At 43.5% G+C, this 22226-nt stretch overlaps 1 protein-coding gene across 4 annotated transcripts in view; it reads right to left on the minus strand.

The window, feature by feature from the left end:
• Positions 1–22226, minus strand: part of VWA3B (von Willebrand factor A domain containing 3B) — a 206573-nt gene that overhangs the window by 151254 nt on the left and 33093 nt on the right. For all 4 annotated transcript variants that reach the window (XR_012132934.1, XR_012132935.1, XM_073240008.1 and 1 more), the window contains exons 6-7: positions 21901–22070; positions 18507–18613 (exon numbers count right to left, since the gene is read on the minus strand). Coding sequence is in view for 2 of the 4 variants with exons in the window: in XM_073240008.1 (XP_073096109.1) it covers positions 18507–18613; positions 21901–22070 (277 nt within the window). In the remaining 2 variants the exon portion in view is untranslated. The remainder of the gene's footprint in view (positions 1–18506; positions 18614–21900; positions 22071–22226) is intronic.

Here is a 22226-nt window from a genome sequence, read left to right on the forward strand (position 1 = left end):
CTTATTTGCAGATACTGTTATAATTTAGTAAACCATTATGAGAAATGCAGATTCCTACAAATATCTACATAACAAGTATGAAATGTCAGAATAAAATGAAACTAGTTTGTAGCAATGTGTCCAATTCATCCTGTCTCTATTAATTTAATATGGAGCAGTCCAAAGGACTTCAGAAACTTTGAGCATGCTTATATAGCCTTTTAAGTTTCCAGTTGATAATGGGTACAAGTGCAACATTATTGCTTCACGTTTTCAAAGGATTTAATCACTGACAAGAGAAGCTGTAATAAGCAAACTGCTGATACAGCTCAATCTTTTGTTTTGCTTCCAAACTGTACCACCGGACCTCCCCAGATCTGTGCCAATAAACAGGGTGAGGGGAGGAGCAGAGAAAAGAAAAAAGAAAGAAGGATGTAAAATGTGTTGGAAGCAGAAAAAAAGAGCTTAAAATGTCAATGGCTATTATGAGAAAATGTGTGTGCACTAAATACACAGCTCAGAAACCAAACACACACATGCTCTCCCCTTGGAAGATTCAGTCCAGCAACACACAAAATGGAGGGTTTTTTGGATATCAAACCCATTTGTCACAACTACAGAAAACACACAGAGCAGATATAAAAACAAACTTATGTCAAAAGGTTGTCCCTAGAAAGGGAAGAAGAAAGCAGGAAAGGGCAATGGCCCAGAGCTGATGGCCCAGGAGCAAGCCCATCCCACACAGCACTGAGGAAGTCACATACATCAGCGGAGAAAAGAAAGGTCAGGAAGTGAACGGTGAAAATGAAGCTGTTAGCCATTTAAGGAAAAATCCATTTATATCCTTTTATCATGCCATGCCTCAAAATAAATCTAGAGGGACCAAAAAGATTTTTGTTTTTGTTTTAAACTCAGGCCATACAAAACCAGATGGAAATTTTAAGGTTGTATATAAAATACAGCCAAAAGAAAAGGAAAAACAATAACCAGGATAAATTATCCATAAGCCATAACATCAACTAATAGTCATTAATATACAAAGAGTTCACACAATGTGGTGAGAAACACAAGACCCCAGCAGTCAATGGGCAAAAGACAAGTAGGTCATTCATAAAAAAAGTTAAATACAAGAATGTTCAATTCCACTATTCACTACTAGTGGACATTGATGTCTTCATCAAAGAAATTTAGATGGAAATAATGAAATATACTGTTTTTATGTTAATTCAAGTCCAGTCAAATGCTTATTCTCCATACACTGCTGATTTGAGTTCAGTGTCTTAAAACCTTCTTTTTGTGAAGCAATTCCATGTGAGAAATCACCCCACAATGTTCAAACATACTGATACAGTATTTTCACTACAAGAAGTCAATCCAAAAGAAGTCTAAAATACAGGAGGAAATACACCAAAAAATAAAAAGGTAAGTGCTATATTAGCTCTAATAGCAAAAAATTTAGATATTTCCCTAATGTCCAATAGGATATGATTAAGAAAATGATAATATACTATTTCAATGAATATTATATATTTTTTGATGTTACAAAAGTTTAACAGAACATGGAAAGATACTTGCTACAATATTAAGTAGAAAATACAATATTCAAACTGGAACATAATATGGTGTTTATAGTTTAATTTTTTCTAAGTTACATTGCAAAGACTGGAAGGAAATACACAAATATTTTTGACAGTGAGAATCTTCAGGTGACAAGGTTTCTTTTCCTTCTTTCTCTATATTTTCCAAATTGTCTATAATTTGTCTACAGAGTGCAGGACAGCGAATTGTTCATGACAGCCTGGGCTCAGACCTCCAGCTCTCACCAGTTGTGTAATCTTAGAAAATAACTCCAGGGCTGTTTCTCTTCTGAAACATTGGAATAAAAATATCACTCACCTCACATGGTAGTTGTGAGGATTTATTTTAAAATGACATACTGTAATATATCTAGTAACACACACACACACACACACAGCTTTAACCATCTTGAGGAATAACCTTTGAAGTGACAAGTTAAGCATTTAGAGGGTTAGGACAGTTTATCACTTTCATCCAATAATTAGAAGTGATACCATGGTTGCTAAGAAATAACTGATGTAATAGTGGGATAAAAAAAACAGATGACAATAAAAATTATAAAAATAATTTTTTAATATTTACAAAATACATTCTTTTAAACACCAGAATGTATGACAAGAAAAAGTGAAAGATACTATCCATCCCACACAGAAGATGAAGACATCAGGTTGCACATATGGTCTTATAGCTCACTTTAATACAACTTTGAACGTAAGACAGTCTTTACTTCCAGGATAAACACAATTGCATAACTCAGGATCTTTTCCCCTTTTCCTAGAAATTATGAGGAGAAATAAGAATGAAAAAGAAAACACAAATATTTTCTTCTGCCAAATTAAGAGACAAAAATAGCATCCAGATCCGGGCCATAGAGAATGGCTGAGATGGGCAGCACCTGCATGGAAGAAAGCACAGAGACTGTGCCAGAGTGGTTCGGTGAGCGAGGGCAGGTGTTAGGAAGTGGGGGACCCACCTCAAGTTCAAGGTGAACCTGATCAGCAGCTCTGGATACTCCAGCCTCAATGACAGGGGCTAGTAGCAAAATTCTGTCTATTTTGTTTAGAGAAGCAAAAGACATAGGGCGCCACAAACCATCACCGAGAACAAACTTAGTTGTAGGAATCACTCTCCCTCTGTGGCAGCAGAGAAGAGAGCCTCTAAGTTGTGGAGCATAGCCCCTCTCCTACCTCCCCCACCTTCCGTAGGAACTGCCTGCAGATATCTACCCTACCTCCTTTCAGTGGTGAATGATAAAAAGGAAGCTGGCCCACAGCATCCAACAAGGATATGTATAAGAAGAAAATGAGAGAGCAGCAAAACTGTCAAAAGATGAATAATGCTAAAAATGTCATCAAGGAAGACATGAAAATTATGATTCAATACTTCACCAGAGTTAAAAATTAGGTATGACACCATCAACTCCATGAAGGAAGAAAACAGAACAGAAATCCAAAAAACTCTAGCATGAGATGGCAAGAAACAGGGGGAGAGGAAACATTAAAACTTCAGGAAAGAGGAAAAATGTCACAGAAATTAAGTTGAATTTGGTGGAAATTCAGTTAAGAAAATATATTACGGAACTCACTGTAAGAAACCAGAGAAGGTGAACACAAACAGAAATGAAGTATTTAAAAATGTCAGAGAAAAAATGATAGATATGGGAGGCAAAGGAGAATTATCATACTTTAGACATAAAATGAGTCCCTGAAGAAGAAACCCAGCGTGGTGCAATGGTTAGGAGAATAAACTGAATACTGGCTCTGCTACTCACCAGGTATATGAATTGGGACAGGTCTTTTAAACACTTTGTCTTGGTTCTCCCATTGTTGAAATGACGATGGTAATATTACCTACTCCATAGAGTTGTTAGAAAGATTAAGTGAACTAAAATTTAATAAGAAGCTAGAACAGTGCCTGACACATACTAATTGTTGTACTTTAAAAAGATATTAAGTAACTTAAATTTTAAAATAATAAATAAAACAATGGAATAGAACAAATACCTAAAGACATAATTCTAGGAAACGTGCCTAAGAAGTCCTAGATGTCCACATAGTGAGAGCACACTGCACCCAGGGGATGTCAGCCACGGAGCCAACACAGAGACATATCCTGGGACTTCACAGATTTTAAAGATAAAGATGAAGAATCCTTTGGAGCAAAATGGCTGAAAAAGATGTCCCTTGATCGTGGCCCCATCAAAAAAACAGTAATTCAGCTTCCATCCTCAGAAAGAAGTGTGCTGACATAGGAACTGTGGGACTCAGGGAGGAGATAGTGAGGCCCCTACAGTCCGAGACCAAGGAGAGCTGTTCTGCGAAGTCTGGCCTGCAACCCTGCTGCTGACCTGCCAACCGTGATCCCAGCAACAGAATCAGAAACAGCTCTACATCCCTGAGGATCCAGCTACAGCCCCATTGGCTTGGTCCTGTCACCAGCCCCATATGACAAGGGACCTGGGAGGAATCATGCCCACCTGAGCATAAGGTGACACACAGACCTCAGTCCCAGTTCTGGAACCTGAAGTGGACTGTGAACTGGCTCCAGTCCCTACTGACCATGGCCCAGGAGCCCCTGGAGATAAGCCTGCCCAACTCAGTCAGACTGTAGATTCTGAAACAACCTTTTAACTGGGCTCCAGTTCATCCCAGCCACAGTCCACAAATAGTCTTGCTGGTAAAGAGACTCTGCAGGAGACACTCCTGTCAGCACCCCCAGAGGTCCTGCAAGGGGCCTGTAGGCTGCAGTCCCCTCCAGGGGGCAGTTCACAAGCATGCCTGCTAACACAGAAACCAGGCAGGAGACACTTGTGTCTAGGCCCCTGGAAATACTGAAAAGGTTCTCTAAGGCTCCAGCCCCCTCACGGTCACAGTGTGCCAGCAGCCCCAAGGGCCTAGGGTCCCAGCAGGAGACACTCCGGTCTGCCACCCCAGAGAGTGGGAGAGGGCCCTAGACGCAGCTCCAGCCCTACCACAGCTGCAGGCAACTGTGAGACCGGCCAGCTCAGGGATCCAGTATGAGACACTGCTGTCCGCACTGCCAGATAGCCTGCGAGAGACCTCACCTAGGTTCCAGACCCTTCCAGCCATAGTCCACAAGCAGTCTTGCCAGCTGAGGAAACATGTGGGAAACACTGCCATCTTCACTTCAGGAGACACTGAAAAGGCCCTAAATTTGGCTCGGCTCTGGCCCTTCTCAGCCACAGTCCAGGGCCAGTCCTGCCCATCCAGGGACCCATCCACTGACAAGGCAGCAGCCCTCCCAGGGACCTGGTGGGAGCCATACCTGCCATGCAACTAATACTAGGCCTGCTTTCTGAGGACCCAATTGTGGCCGCTGAAGAGGATCCTTCTGCCCCAGAGCCAAGGTACTGGAGGCAGTCCCATCCCTCCAACCAGACAGGTTCCACGCCCACCCAAGCTCCTGGTAGCAAGCCTGCCAACCATGGACCTCACTGCAGACCGCCATGATTAGGGGAGAACCCAAAATAGGTCCCAGGAGATGACAAGAACCAGCTCCATGTCTGCAGCACCTTGGGAGGAAGGTACATGGTGAATCCAGTGGGGCAGGGCAGAGTCTGCAAGAGACTCCCACATCCAAAGCCCAGCACTGGAGCAGCAGAGAACTGCTCAACCTGGGGTGGTCATTAGACAGGGACAAGGGCTATTTATGGGGCAATTTATGGGAACAGATGTCCAACTACTAGAGCCCCCTCCTGATGCCTCAGCACTGCCTAGCATCTCTGAACTGTGGGAAAAGCTCAGGAGGGGGACCCTGAGAGTGACTGAGGTTCATTTCCCACCAATCTGCTGGGACAGAAGGACACTGGAGTCAAAAATTAAACTGAATTCTAGAAATTGAAGAACGTGACCAGCCTTGTATTTTTGACCAGACATTCATAAATGCCACTAGGGGACGTTCCGTGAGTCTTTCAGGACCTTGGGCAGTGTTCCCTACTCAACCATTACTCCAGAGCCAGGCCACCTCTAGCTGATGGCGGTAGCCATGGGCAACTGTTGCGCAGAGAGGGCCTCTTGTTGGAGTTCACTTAAACAATTAATTTCCTTGACTCAATGAGAATGCCAGAAATAGAAAAGCATGAAAGATGATTTTTCAGGCGTCTGTTTAACATGCTCAAAAAAGAGGGCCTATTTTCAGCAGCACCAGCCAAGGCCCTGCCAGCCAGGGCAGATGAAGGCTGTCACCACAGTCAAGCCCTGGCTGCAAGTTTAAAGGCTTTAGGAAGCTTATGTGCACAGATCTCCAAGAGCCAGGCATCAAGACAATGAGACCTTCCTCCCCACCCACTCCTTAACCTGCCATCAATGAGGTGGCCTGGGACACATGCCAGGAGACTGTGGGGAAAGGGGAAGTCCAGACTCAAGGGGCAGAATGAAAGTGTTGCCCTGTCCTGGAGAGGAATGTTTTCCAAAGAAAATGCCTAGAGTTTAGGAAGTTTATACACCTCTATTTTATTCTGTATGGGTCCCCCATGATACATGGACACTGTGAAGAGAACCCACACTAACAGGGAAAGGATGCCAAGCCATAGGGGGCAGAGTGGCTCAAGGAACACCAGAAGGTAGCATCTCTCTGGTCCCATAATAACCTAGACTCTGGTGGAACCCTTTTCCCCTCTCCAGCAGATGACAAGCCCATAACAAAGTGAGAAAGAGGCAAGATACCTACCTGGAGACAAACTGGGAGTAGAGGGTTCTGGCTACTCAACAGAGCTGCCAATCCCCTCTCTAGGACCCACATGTGTAAACATGAGCTGGGACCCAGCCAGCTCTGGGCAGAAAGCCAAGGGGAAGGACAACTATGAGGAAGAAAAGCACAGAACTATAGCTTCAGGTCGGCGTTGTCTGCCAAATTAAATATCCCACAATTCCTAAATTTACACCAAAGATCCTGTTCTCCCTAGTAAGGGGAGCCCATCTGAGACTGATGGAGCATATGCTGGGAAGAGGCAGAATCTCTAAGGCAGGAAGTCATCTCCGGAAGTGAAAGGCAAGAAGTCCCCCCAGTGCCCATGTTCCTGCACCCAACTTCTAGGAGCCTGGGATTATGGCCCACCCAGACAAGTGCTGCCAATGTTCTAGGAGTCCAGTGCACACCAGTGACCCAGCCCCAACCTCTTCAGGTGAGAAGCCATTTCTTTCTAAAAACATAGAGATGTGCTTCAGCAGATATGGATGGCTGAAATGGTGTCTTGAGATATTATGAGATGTTGTTATTGCACCACACACACACACACACACACACACACACACACACACACACACACACTTTCCCTTTGTTATTACTCTGTGCTTCCTGAGTTCAGGGGATGTCTACTGAGGGGAAAATAGAAGTTGTCTGCATAAGAAAATAAGAGGGAGGTGGTGGAAAAAAATAAGATTATGAAAATTTGACATATCCTTGCCTATCAACGTTTGTGAACAGAGATCCGTGGGTGTTTGGACTCTTTCCAAACTACAAGTAAAAGATGTCCTGTCTGTGGCTCATATGCCACAGATGCCTCACAAGCAGGCTGAGAGAACAGAGGGGAAAGGGGGGTCAGGAAAGACTCCTAAGAAAGTTTGTGTGGATACAGAGCAGACTGAGAACCCAAGCAAAAGGCAGTAGGAGAGGCATCTTGGAGGCTCAAACAAGAGTGAATGCGCTCTGCCTCAAGAGACAGCAAACACTTAGACAGGGCTGGAGAGGAGGGGGCCTATGCAACAGTGATGCGGGGCAGGCGAGAAGGGGGAGGTCCAAGTGAGCACTGGCACATTTGATGGATATAAAACTTTAACAAGTGCTATGAATATACTCCAGAAATATTTAAAGTTAAGATAATATAACTTTCATATACCTGTTTTTCAACTTTTAAATATTTTTCAACTACTCTAATAACCTAGAAACAAATTAATTATTAAAATAAGCAAAGTACAGAGGCATACATTTTTACTTTTACTTCAGGCTCCACTATGGCTTGACACATCCTTGTTGGAAACTATTTCAAATTATGACATTCTGGTCATCACAGATTTTTTTGCTTTAATTATGAACTTTTAAAACATTGCATTATACGGGACCGGTGGCGGGTGCCTGAGACCGGTGCCTGAGGACAGAGGAAATTGCGTGTTTTTCCCCTTTTTTTTTTTCTCTTTTTGGAAGCCTGAAAGGGACAGGGACCCCGGTGCTAGGGAGGCAGAGCAGCAGGACCGGTGAGCAGGTGCCTGGGACCAGCACCTGAGGACAAAGAATATCGCGTGTTTTTTCCTATGGGACCAGTGGGCGGGTGCCTGAGACAGGCAGGACGGAGGAAATCGCGCGTTTTTCCCCTTTTTTTTTCTCTGTTTGGCAAGTGCTTTTTGGAAGCCTTAAAGGGACAGGGACTCCGGTGCTAGGGAGGCAGAGCAGCAGGACCGGTGAGCGGGTGCCTGGGACCGGCGCCTGAGGACAAAGAATATCGCGCGATTATCCCTGCGGGACCGGTGGGCGGTTGCTTTTTGGAAGCCTTGAAGGGACAGGGACCCCGGTGCTAGGGAGGCAGGGCAGCAGGACCAGTGAGTGGGTGCCTGGGACCGGCACCTGAGGACAAAAAAAATCGCGTGTTTTTTCCTTTTTTTTTTTTTTCTTTTTTTTTGCTGTTTCCTCTCTCATTGTTGCTGTTGTTGTTTTGGTTTGGAGAGTGCTTTTTGGAAGTCTTAAAGGGGCAGGACAGGACACTTAGACCAGAGGCAGGGAATCTGGGGATCTCTGGGCACTCTAACCCCCTGGGCAAGAGGGAGCACAGAGGCCCATTACGGAGATAAATAGCCTCCCGGCCGCTCCCTCTACAATGGGGCTCCACCACTTTGGAGGAGCAGCCCCAGCCAGGCCACGCCCACAGCTACAGCAGAGATAAACTCCATAGCAAACCGGCAGGTAGCAGAGCCCTGTCTGCACACAGCTGACAAGCACAAGCCACTAGAGGTCGCTATTCTCCCAGGAGAGGAAGGCCGCAAACCAAGACGAAGGGAAGCTCTTCCAGCGGTCACTCGTACCAGCTCTGCAAACTATATCACCATGAAAAGGCAAAACTACAGGCAGACAAAGATCACAGAGACAACACCTGAGAAGGAGACAGACCTAACCAGTCCTCCTGAAAAAGAATTCAAAATAAAAATCATGAACATGCTGACAGAGATGCAGAGAAAAATGCAAGAGCAATGGGATGAGATGCAGAGAAAAATGCAAGAGCAATGGGATGAAGTCCAGAGGGAGATCACAGATGTCAGGAAGGAGATCACAGAAGTGAAACAATACCTGGAAGGATTTATAAGCAGAATGGATAAGATGCAAGAGGCCATTGAAGGAATAGAAGCCAGAGAACAGGAATGTATACAACCTGACATAGAGAGAGATAAAAGGATCTCCAGGAATGAAACAACACTAAGAGAACTATGTGACCAAGCCAAAAGGAATAATATTCGTATCATAGGGGTACCAGAAGAAGAAGAAAGAGGAAAAGGGATAGAAAGTCTCTTTGAAGAAATAATTGCTGAAAACTTCCCCAAACTGGGGGAGGAAATAATAGAACAGACCATGGAATTACACAGAACCCCCAACAGAAAGGATCCAAGGAGGACAACACCAAGATACATAGTAATTAAAATGGCAAGGATCAAGGACAAGGAAAGAGTTTTAAAGGCAGCTAGAGAGAAAAAGGTCACCTATAAAGGAAAACCCATCAGGCTAACATCAGACTTCTCGACAGAAACCCTACAGGACAGAAGAGAATGGCATGATATACTTAATGCAATGAAACAGAAGGGCCTTGAACCAAGGATACTGTATCCAGCACGACTATCATTTAAATATGATGGTGGGATTAAACAATTCCCAGACAAGCAAAAGCTGAGGGAATTTGCTTCCCACAAACCACCTCTACAGGGCATCCTACAGGGACTGCTCTAGATGGGAGCACTCCTAAAAAGAACACAGAACAAAACACACAACATATGAAGAATGGAGGAGGAGGAATAAGAAGGGAGAGAAGAAAAGAATCTCCAGACAGTGTATATAACAGCTCAATAAGCGAGCTAAGTTAGGCAGTAAGATACTAAAGAAGCTAACCTTGAACCTTTGGTAACCACGAATTTAAAGCCTGCAATGGCAATAAGTACATATCTCTCAATAGTCACCTTAAATGTAAATGGACTTAATGCACCAATCAAAAGACACAGAGTAATACAATGGATAAAAAAGCAAGACCCATCTATATGCTGCTTACAAGAAACTCACCTTAAACCCAAAGACAAGCATAGACTAAAAGTCAAGGGATGGAAAAACATATTTCAGGCAAACAACAGTGAGAAGAAAGCAGGGGTTGCAGTACTAATATCAGACAAAATAGACTTCAAAACAAAGAAAGTAACAAGAGATAAAGAAGGACATTACATAATGATAAAGGGCTCAGTCCAACAAGAGGATATAACCATTCTAAATATATATGCACCCAATACAGGAGCACCAGCATATGTGAAGCAAATACTAACAGAACTAAAGACGGAAATAGACTGCAATGCATTCATTTTAGGAGACTTCAACACACCACTCACCCCAAAGGATAGATCCACCGGGCAGAAAATAAGTAAGGACACACAGGCACTGAACAACACACTAGAACAGATGGACCTAATAGACATCTATAGAACTCTACATCAAAAAGCAACAGGATATACATTCTTCTCAAGTGCACATGGAATATTCTCCAGAATAGACCACATACTAGCTCACAAAAAGAGCCTCAGTAAATTCAAAATATTGAAATTCTACCAACCAATTTTTCAGACCACAAAGGTATAAAACTAGAAATAAATTCTACAAAAAAAGCAAAAAGGCTCACAAACACATGGAGGCTTAACAACATGCTTCTAAATAATCAATGGATCAATGAACAAATCAAAATAGAGATAAAGGAATATATAGAAACAAATGACAACAACAACACTAAGCCCCAACTTCTGTGGGACGCAGTGAAAGCAGTCTTAAGAGGAAAGTATATAGCAATCCAGGCACACTTGAAGAAGGAAGAACAATCCCAAATGAAGAGTTTAACATCACAATTATCGAAACTGGAAAAATAAGAACAAATGAGGCCTAAAGTCAGCAGAAGGAGGGACATAATAAAGATCAGAGAAGAAATAAACAAAATTGAGAAGAATAAAACAATAGTAAAAATCAACGAAACCAAGAGCTGGTTCTTTGAGAAAATAAACAAAATAGACAAGCTTCTAGCCAAACTTATTAAAAGAAAAGGAGAATCAACACAAATCAACATAATCAGAAATGAGAATGAAAAATCACGACAGACTCCACAGAAATACAAAGAATTATTAAAGACTACTATGAAAACCTATATGCCAACAAGCTGGAAAACCTAGAAGAAATGGACAACTTCCTAGAAAAATACAACCTCCCAAGACTGACCAACACAAAAGTTAAACAAACCAATTACGAGCAAAGAAATTGAAAGGGTAATCAAAAAACTACCCAAGAACAAAACCCGGGGCCGGACGGATTTACCTCGGAATTTTATCAGACACACAGAGAAGACATAATACCCATTCTCCTTAAAGTGTTTCAAAAAATAGAAGAAGAGGGAATACTCCCAAACTCATTCTATGAAGCCAACATCACCCTAATACCAAAAACAGGCAAAGACCCCACCAAAAAAGAAAATTACAGACCAATATCCCTGATGAATGTAGATGCAAAAATACTCAATAAAATATTAGCAAACAGAATTCAACAGTATATCACAAGGATCATACACCATGACCAAGTGGGATTCATCCCAGGGATGCAAGGATGGTACAACATTCAAAAATCCATCAACATCATCCACCACATCAACAAAAAGAAAGACAAAAACCACATGATCATCTCCATAGATGCTGAAAAAGCATTTGACAAAATTCAACATCCATTCATGATAAAAACTCTCAGCAAAATGGGAATAGAGGGCAAGTACCTCAACATAATAAAGGCCATATATGATAAACCCACAGCCAGCATTACACTGAACAGCAAGAAGCTGAAAGCATTTCCTCTGAGATCGGGAACCAGACAGGGATGCCCACTCTCCCCACTGTTATTCAACATAGTACTGGAGGTCCTAGCCATGGCAATCAGGCAAAACAAAGAAATACAAGGAATCCAGATTGGTAAAGAAGAAGTTAAACTGTCACTATTTGCAGATGATATGATACTGTACATAAAAAACCCTAAAGACTCCACTCCAAAACTACTAGAACTGATATCGGAATACAGCAAAGTTGCAGGATACAAAATTAACACACAGAAATCTGTAGCTTTCCTATACTCTAACAATGAATCAATAGAAAGAGAAATCAGGAAAACAATTCCATTCACCATTGCATCAAAAAGAATAAAATACCTAGGAATAAACCTAACCAAAGAAGTGAAAGACTTATACTCTGAAAACTACAAGGCACTCTTTAGAGAAATTAAAGGGGACACTAATAAATGGAAACTCATCCCATGCTCATGGCTAGGAAGAATTAATATCATCAAAATGGCCATCCTGCCCAAAGCAGTATACAGATTTGATGCAATCCCTCTCAAATTACCAGCAACATTCTTCAATGAATTGGAACAAATAATTCAAAAATTCATATGGAAACACCAAAGACCCCGAATAGCCAAAGCAATCCTGAAAAAGAAGAATAAAGTAGGGGGGATCTCACTCCCCAACTTCAAGCTCTATACAAAGCCATAGTAATCAAGACAATTTGGTACTGGCACAAGAACAGAGCCACAGACCAGTGGAACAGATTAGAGACTCCAGACATTAACACAAACATATATGGTCAATTAATATTTGATAAAGGAGCCATGGACATACAATGGCGAAATGACAGTCTCTTCAACAGATGGTGCTGGCAAAACTGGACAGCTACATGTAGGAGAATGAAACTGGACCATTGTCTAACCCCATATACAAAGGTAAACTCAAAATGGATCAAAGACCTGAATGTAAGTCATGAAACCATTAAACTCTTGGAAAAAAACATAGGCAAAAACCTCTTAGACATAAACATGAGTGACCTCTTCTTGAACATATCTCCCCGGGCAAGGAAAACAACAGCAAAAATGAGCAAGTGGGACTACATTAAGCTGAAAAGCTTCTGTACAGCGAAAGACACCATCAATAGAACAAAAAGGAACCCTACAGTATGGGAGAATATATTTGAAAATGACAGATCCGATAAAGGCTTGACGTCCAGAATATATAAAGAGCTCACACGCCTCAACAAACAAAAAACAAATAACCCAATTAAAAAATGGGCAGAGGAACTGAACAGACAGTTCTCTAAAAAAGAAATACAGATGGCCAAGAGACACATGAAAAGATGCTCCACATCGCTAATTATCAGAGAAATGCAAATAAAAACTACAATGAGCTATCACCTCACACCAGTAAGGATAGCTGCCATCCAAAAGACAAACAACAACAAATGTTGGCGAGGCTGTGGAGAAAGGGGAACCCTCCTACACTGCTGGTGGGAATGTAAAGTAGTTCAACCATTGTGGAAAGCAGTCTGGAGGTGCATCAAAATGCTCAAAACAGACCTACCATTTGACCCAGGAATTCCACTCCTAGGAATTTACCCTAAAAACGCAGCAATCAAGTTTGAGAAAGACAGATGCACCCCTATGTTTATCGCAGCACTATTTACAATAGCCAAGAATTGGAAGCAACCTAAATGTCCATTGGTAGATGAATGGATAAAGAAGAGTGGTACATATACACAATGGAATACTACTCAGCCATAAGAAGTGGAAAAATCCAACCATTTGCAGCAACATGGATGGAACTGGAGAGTATTATGCTCAGTGAAATAAGCCAAGCGGAGAAAGAGAAATACCAAATGATTTCACTCATCTGAGGAGTATAAGAACAAAGGAAAAACTGAAGGAACAAAACAGCAGCGGAATTACAGAACCCAAAAATGGACTAACAGGTACCAAAGGGAAAGGAACTGGGGAGGATGGGTGGGCAGGGAGGGATAAGGGGGGGGGAGAAGAAGTGGGGTATTAAGATTAGCATGCATGGGGGGGAGGGAGAAAGGGGAGGGTGGGCTGCACAACACAGAGAGGACAAGTAGGGATTCTACAACATTTTGCTAAGCTGATGGACAGTAACCGTAATGTGGTTGTTAGGGGGGACCTGATATAGGGGAGAGCATAGTAAACATAGTATTCTTCATGTAAGTGTAGATTAAAGATTAAAGAAAAAAAGAAAGAAAGAAAAGGGGGATTACTCCTTGATAGGATAAAACTATTGGTAAATCAAAGATCAACGCATGCTTTAAATATCCTTAATGTTGATCACTTAAAGGGTGTCAGATGATCAGTTATGGAGGTACTCTTTTCTGATAATATTCCTTTCTCTTAATAAAAAAAAAAAAAAGGCAGTCCCTGTGTGCTGACCTCCAATGAGTTCTGCACAGTGGTATAGAGGGCATGTCAAAGTGTGGGCAAAGGGTCTGTTTGTTTCTATGCAGAAGATCAAGGCCTAGCTTGGATACCCAGAAAATGAACTAAGATACGATATGAGGAGGAGCTTCCTGCATCAGCACTCTCTGGAGGACTCGTGCCAGGGGATGATCATCAAAAAGCCTCCACAGGGATCCGGGCGATGCTGCGGTTGTGGCTGCGTCCACCCCACCGTTTCCGTTTCCTGGAGTTGCCATTGGAATGAGGAGGGAGATGTCTAGGCTGGCATGTGCATACAGTGAGACAACGAATTTGACCGGATCTGTACTGTTGGAACTCAACCAGGAGTTGGGAGGGGTGCAAGGTGTAGCACTCCAAAATCTTATGACTATAGACTATCTACGGTTAAAAGAACATACGGGATGTGAACAGATCCCAGAAATGGGCTGCTTTAATTTGTCTGATTTTTCTCAGACTGTTCAAGTACAGTAGGACAATATCCATCGTATCATAGACAAATTTTCACAAATGCCTAGGGTGCCTAAATGGTTTTCTTGGCTTCACTGGAGATGGATGGTAACTATAGATTTGCTTTGTTTATGTCACTGTATTCCTATTATGTTAATATGTGTGTGCAAATTAGTTAGTAGTTTAAAACCTATACATACTTAAGGTACTCTACAAGAAGATATGTCAAAGAAATAATCAATCCTCCCATGTTTTCTTCCATATGCTACCTCTATAGCTTTTCTTCTTCCTTCCTAATTACAACCCTTAAATAGAATTCGTGCCTCATATCGAATTTACCGAGTATCATAATTCCTCCAAGTGGTAAAGATACCTTGAGACAAATGCTGGGCATAGAAGCCACAGGGCATAAATCTGCAAAGAAGTAAAAAGCTAACCTTTTGAAACAGTATGGCTTCTCTCTCACTTACCAACTTTACATTTCCCTGTATGGCCCCGGAAGATGACTGGTTAGCCAGAGACGGGTAAGATTCCTCAAGGGAGGAACAACCTAAGACAGGCACAGTCGCAGGGGGGCCATCAGGTGAGAAATTCGGGATCAACAGAGGTGAGGCTCAGAACCTCACCCCCCCTGCTTTGAGAGAAATCTTCTGCATCCGTGGATGTTTTGCTGCCCTTGTCTAGCTTGGATTAATACTTAGTCCATAGGCACACACCTGATCATCTACATTTGCCCTCTTACAGCACTAAACTATGTTTTCTACCTTTATCTTGCATCTACCTACCACTTCAGCATTTTATTAAAAATAAAAATAATAATAATAATAAAGGGAGAAATGTGGGATCCACATATAAATCAAGTATAAAAATCAAACGAATATTCATATTTGACCTGATTGTTTATAGATCATAATGCGTGATCAAAACCGAAAATTTCTGTGATGAATGCCCTTGTACTGTTCACCATGTAAGAATTTATTCACTATGTAAGAATTCGTTCACCATGTAAAAACTTGTTCGTTATGCTTCAGAAGATTGGAGACTGATGAGAATTAGGCTTGAGATGGATTAATGATTGCGCATTGAGCATTGACCCCCCTATACAGAATTTTATTGTTGTTAACAACCATTTGATCAATAAATATGAGAGATGCCCTCTCAAAAAAAAAAACAAAGAACATTGCATTATAATATTACTCATTTCAACAAGCACATGAAAATATGCTCAGTATCACTAATAAATTAGGGAACTGCAAATCAAAACCACAAGAAGATACAGTTCATACCCATTAGGATGGCTGCTAACAAAAACAAAACAAAACAAAAAGAAAATAACAAATGCTGGCAAGGATGTAGAAAACTTGTGCACTGTTAGTGGGAATGTAAAATGGTGCAGCCACCATGGAAAATAATATGGAGGGTCCTCAAAAGTTAAAAATAGAATTGGCATATATAATGCAGAAATTCCATTTCTGAGCATATACCCTAAAGAATTTAAAGCCAGGTCTCAGAGGGATACCTGCACCCCCATGTTCACAGCAGCATTATTCACAGTAGCCAAAAGGTGGTAGCAACCCAAGGGGCCACTGATAGATACATGGATAAATACAATTTTGTATATACATACAAATAGAATACTACTCAGCTTTTAAAAGGAAGGAAATTCTGTCACGTGCAACACAGAGATAGGATACTAAGTCAAATAAGCCAGTCACAAAAGGACACACAGTGTATGACTCCACTTATATGAAGTAGCTAAAGCAGTCACTTTAGGAGACAGAAAGTACAAGAGTGGCTGTCTGGAGCTGGCAGTGGAGAATGGGGATTTGTTGTCTATTGGGAACAGATGAAGAGTTCTAGAGCTTGGTTACACATCAGTGGGAATGTACTTCATGCTATAAAACCATACACTTTAAAATGGCTAAGGTGGTAAATTTTATGTTATGTATATTTTACTACACTTTTTTAAACTGTTATTTACCATGCCTGGCAGAGTGTCTTGCACTGGTGTAGTGCCTGGGGTAAGAGCAAGTCCTACTCTGAAAGCCAATTACCTGGAATCCAGAAAGTCAGTAACAGCAGGCAATTTCTTTCAGTGGCCAGGTTAGTGCTATATGTAATGTTCCTCTGACCTTTTACGTGAGAGTCTCTCTGTTCTGTACAACAGGAGGCAAAATGAACTACTGAGGCGGCGTCCTCCCTCCCCAGACTAGACAGGGGCCTGTGGGACCTGATGCTCTTAAATGCTTGAAACAGCTGGGGTGAGAGGGCAGAGGGAACCCACTGGGGATAGGGCGAGGAACTGCCTCTGAGGCCCGGGATCCGGTTGGAAGCCACGCACTTTCCAAACCAAAACAGTCTGCCAAGAATTTCTGGGCCATTTTTGAGTGGGAGAGATAGACTGTGATTTGGCATTTCTGGGACACTGTGATGGACAGAGGAGACATGATTGCTTATTTAGTATTTGGGACTCTCTCCCCAAATTCAGAACATATGATCACTGAAATGGCATTAGAGTGGCAGGCCATACTCTAAGTACTTCAGTGTAAAAACAGTTTTTATCTATAATTTAATTTGTACGTGTCACAGGATTGGGAAGATGGGAGTTGCTGAAAACGTAAGCTATGCGGCCAAAAATATTCCCCTTTACAACTCAACTGCCAGGGAATTTGTAGGCCAAATTAAACCCCACCTACAGCAATTGGCACACTTTGGGGAGTTGGTGACTTCTTGTCTTCTTTACCCTGACTGAAACATTTGCCCACGAGGCTTAATCTTGAAAATTAGTTCTGATAAGCATGGCATAAGTCCTGAAATAATTATTTTTCTTAGATTAGCATCAGCCCTGCTTATCAGCTGACATTTTCTCAAATTCTCTGGAGATGTGCACCTCAGCATCACAACAAAGTCCTAAGTTACATAAAGCAGTGTCCCCAGGAAGCTCTAGGATGAAACCTCTCCCCTGCTCGGCTTCAGGCACAAAGAATCGGAATCCACAAAGCGTGTGTCAGGGACAGGCTTTGTGATTCATCCACCTGCCTTTGCCTCCATCTGACCACCTTGCCTGGATGCCACAACTGCCTCTGCTTAGGGCCCATGCCCTTCCCCTGGGAGCCCTTGCCATACCATTAAGTAACGGAGGAAGCTCAAGCAGATGTATCCTGCAGCTTCTTCTCTACCCCCAAAGAGGAGTCCTTGCTTTATACTGAAGCTAGGATTCTTCCTGTGTATAACCAGAAATGAGCATGAGGGTGGAGGTGGGATGGGCTTTCTCGGACTGCTAACCGCCTCTGGGCCGCGTCATCTCCCAGTGGAACAGGAGCTTCCCTCCCTGCCTTTCTCTGCACTGTTTGCTAGCCTTGTGCAGTTTCATCAGCGCTGGAGACACCTTCACCTCCCGGCTTTCTGAGAAACTGTCCCATCTAGGAGCCCTTCCCAAATCACAACTTTATTTCTCACTGATTTTCTGAGCTCACTCTCCATGCCTGCTAAATTCTCTGATCACATTCTTTGAATGAGAAGGGAAGTTCGTTCAGCCTCCATAAAGGTTCCTGAGCAGACCCGGCCCTCACAAGGGGCAGGTCAATGGTGCACGTGCGTTTACAAGCACTGCTGTGGCTGATGGGCAGGGCAGCACACCCACAGGGACAACAGACGTTCTGGCCAGTGTCCTGCTCACCTGGGCAGCAGAGCAGCTCCACCTGGCCAAGAACTAAGTCTGGCACTGACACATCCAGGGCCACGTCTCCAGGAGGTGCCCAAGGTAATAAACACACATCACTTAGGCCACTTCGCTGGGATAAAGACTGATGCCTGGCTGCTAGGCTGACAAGTTCACCATTAACACCCATGACCTCTGCCCTTGTGTCACATAAATAATACAGAGGACGTGGTTAGTCTCTCCCTAGTGCTTTATTTCCTAGTGAAACAGATGATCTGAAGTTACAAAGATATAAACCACAGGATTTCTTTCCGATCCCAAGTACCTGGAGGGAGTTTTCCTTTCAGTTTCCTTGTAGCTACATTGTCACCAGCCTTTGTGGAGGATGCAGGCAATTCCACACACTCCGTTCTCACTGCGAAGGCATGGAATCTGAAACAGGAACACATCTGCAGCATCAGGCTAATTAGTGCTCTTTGTGCAAGCGTATTCCTTCTCCCAAAACTATGACTGTATTTGGTGGTGTCCACCATCTTAGCCAGTTCCCCGCTCTTCCCTGTACCTTGTCTAGTCCCACAAAGACAGACAGGGAGGCAGGAGAGAACAGAGAGTTGAGACTGTGTGGGATTTTAACTGATGACCCTTCTCTTCATTAAAGGGTAATTAGGACAACAAATGGTATTTATTGACCCTGAAAAAATGATACCTATACTTATATTTATCTTTGGCTCCCAGGGTTCAATCATATCAACAGTTTTGACAAGCTGACAGTCTGATGAGGCCCCACAGTGCCCTGTGAGTTCAGCGTTGAAAGCCAGGCAACAGAGACCATTGGCTCATCGGCCGATTGCTGACAGGCTTCAGACAACTTTAACTCGGCAAATACGCTCTTCCCCAGGACCTAAGCTAAGCACTAATGAAAAGAATTCTTCTGTGGGCAAGTTTTCAGGGCCTGAATCCTTGAAGTGCAGTCCCAGCAATGGCAGTGGCATCCCCTGGAAGCAGGTTAAGGATGTACATTCCCAGGCCCCACCTGGACCTGCTAAGTCAGAATATGCACTTTAACAAGAACCCCAGTAAACTCATATGCATCTTAAAGCTCAAGAAGTGCTGGTATAGTGCACCTGGAAGCCAACTGTCTGGAATCCAGAAAGCCAGTAACAGCAGGACATTTCTTTCAGAGTGGCAGAGGAGCGCTCTGAATAATGCTCCTCTAGCCTCTCAAGAGTTCCACCTCTGCCACTCACTCACTCAATGAAGAGAGACTCCTGAAGAATGGGTTGGGATGCACAGAGGGATGGACTGGTGGCCAGAGGTCTGGGGACTTCGCCTGGGCCATGGAAAGCCTCAGTCCTATTTCAAAGGGTTTCAGGCAAGATTAGTACAATGACTTGATATCAACGAGCAAGCCAGGCTAACATCCCCTCATCAGGCAGATGGACTCTTAACCTGGCCGTGCCTGCCTCCTACAGCAGCCTCCTTCATACTGTGACCTCCTTGAGGGCAGCGGGGGGACAGCTGAGGTTTGTGCTGGCAGGCCCCACAGTTGCGTGCCAAGGCCCTTGGTGCCTAGGATTTCCCACGCTCTGGTCTGTTCTCCATATTAGAAAAAAGAACAGGGCTGACAAGCAGCCTCACTTGTGCCAAAAGCAGACCATGCTTTGCAGGTTGGTGGCTCTGCCCAGTCACAGTCTTGGGCACAGGAGGACCCAGAGTCCAGCCTTCCTGCAAGCTGAGATGTTCAGGACACACTCCTACAGTTCCATAACAGCTGTACTTCAGCTGGGGCCCAGCAGCCGAAGGAACATGCAGACCAACCAGGAGCCTTGGGATCTGGCAGAGGGCAGAGCAGACAGGAGCACAATTGCTGGTGGGGTGGGCTTGCTTGGGAGAGCCAGAGCAGGGACAGAAGGGAATGCTGCACCTAGTCCTCTTCTGCAAAAGTCACACTCCCTGGAGTGTGGCCTAAAAGTCAGAAGCGGAACTGCAGCTTTTTTTGTGTTAAATTACACCCTACCCTTTCACCTGCCCAGAGACAGAGTTCCATATGAGTTGAGCAGAGGACAAGCAAGACCAGTGGTTCTGTGGGCTGCCCTTTATTCTCTCCACTAGTGAAAGTGGGATGATGAGCCCTTCTGTATTTGATGGATTTAGAAATCTAAAATTGAAACCAAGCAGCTAATGTTAAAAGATTGCAAAATGCTTTAGGAGCAGTGATCCCTTTAGAATCACCAGGGTCCTGTGAAGAATGCATATTCCTGGCCCTCCCTACACCTTGAAAATCAGAATCTCTGGGGCTGTGGCCAGGATATCTGCATTTTAATCAAACTGCATAGGTAGTTCTTAAGCAAAGTGAAGGGTTAAATGCATATTCCCAGGATATCCACTATTATGTGGAATCAGCCTGCAAGGTGAAGTTCAGGCCTCTAAATTATTAAGCATCCCAGGCAAATATGATGAACAATTAAACTTGAGAACAAATGCTTAAGGGCAGGAATTATACCCATTTCAGACAGGCTAACTCAGGAAAGGACTCAGTCATTGTCCTTATAACCACATAGCCAGTCTCACTTCACTAGAGACCTACACTTATACACACATGCATAGGGCAATAGGGTGTGTTTTAAAATGTACAATTATTATTTTAGGTATGATGAGGCCAGCAGATTGGTTCAATTGCCACTGAAAAGAAAGTTTGCTACTCACAAATTCAGTATGGACTGAATTGTGTCTCCCCCCACCCCACCCCGCCAAATCCATATGTTGAAGCCTGAACCCCCAGTGTGACTGGATTTGAAGAGAGGGCCTATCAGGAGGTAATTAAGGTTAAATGAGGTCAGAGGGTGGGGCCCTGATCCCATAAGATCAGTACCCTTTTAATAAGACCAGAGTGCTTTATATACCTGATCTCTTCCCCTCCCCACCCCATGAAAGGACACAACAAGGACAGGTTGCTGTCTACAAGCCAGGACAACGGCTCTCACCAGAAACTTGAATCAATCAGCACCTTGATCTTGGATTTTTCATCCTTGGAAACTGTGACAAATAAATTTCTGTTTAAGGTCACCAGTCTATATATTGTTATAACAGCCTGAACTAATACAGTTCCCAACGAGAGGGGGCACATCACACCACACAGGGCAGCACCAGGGTTGGTCAGGAGTCAGAGGGAACAAAGAAAAAGTAAGTGTAGGAATCTTTACTGCAGAGTCTGCAGGAAGGAATAGGTAAGGCAGGGTAAGCAAGCTTAGGATCGGCTAGTTTGAATGATGTCAGTGGGCTCTGGGGTTAGGGCCTGTAGGGGTGCAGGGCCTATCCTGAGTTGTCTGGTATCTGGCCCTGGGGTGATCAGGGCAGGAAATGTTGGTCCTGAGTGTGAGAGTCTGGACTGAGAGCTGGGCTCTGGACTGGCTGGTTTGCACATGAAAGGTGCACTTCTGGGTGAGTTACTCACTATCTCAGGAATCAGCTATGGGGAAGGGGCAGTCTCTCCAGGTCAGCAAGGTCTCAAAATGTCAAAGTATCAGAATTACAGAAGATAAAAAGGCAAGATTAGTACAGGATAGAGAAGAAAACGAGCATGGAAACTAAAGATACTGGAAGAGAGGAAGAACACACTGACAGATGGGTTAGGACCACAGAGAATCCAAGATCCACTGTTGGTCTGGTGGAAGCAGGCAGCTCACTGGCCGTCACTCGGGAGCATGTGTTCTGCCTACCTGCTGTGCGTCTGGGCACTCAGATCCCTTAAGAAAGCTATAGTGCCTTCTCCTCTGGCATTGAAGGACACTGTGCAGACAGGACATGGGATCTCCAAAACTCTCTGAAGGAGAAGCTCCTTGGATTCCTCAGGAACATCCCCCACCACAAAGTAGTAAATGGATTCAATCTGCAAAACAGTAGTAGGAATAGTTTACCTCCCTGACGAGGTGAAGTGGTTGAAAGCAAGGTCAGGCACGTACTGGACACGGTGGCAGTACACTTCCTACAAAATTGCTGTGGAGAACAGAAAGAATAGCAGCACTGCTCAATGTTTTGTGAGGCC

The sequence above is a fragment of the Manis javanica genome, chromosome 1 (genome assembly GCF_040802235.1).
Source record: "Manis javanica isolate MJ-LG chromosome 1, MJ_LKY, whole genome shotgun sequence".
NCBI classification, from domain to species: Eukaryota; Metazoa; Chordata; class Mammalia; order Pholidota; family Manidae; genus Manis; species Manis javanica.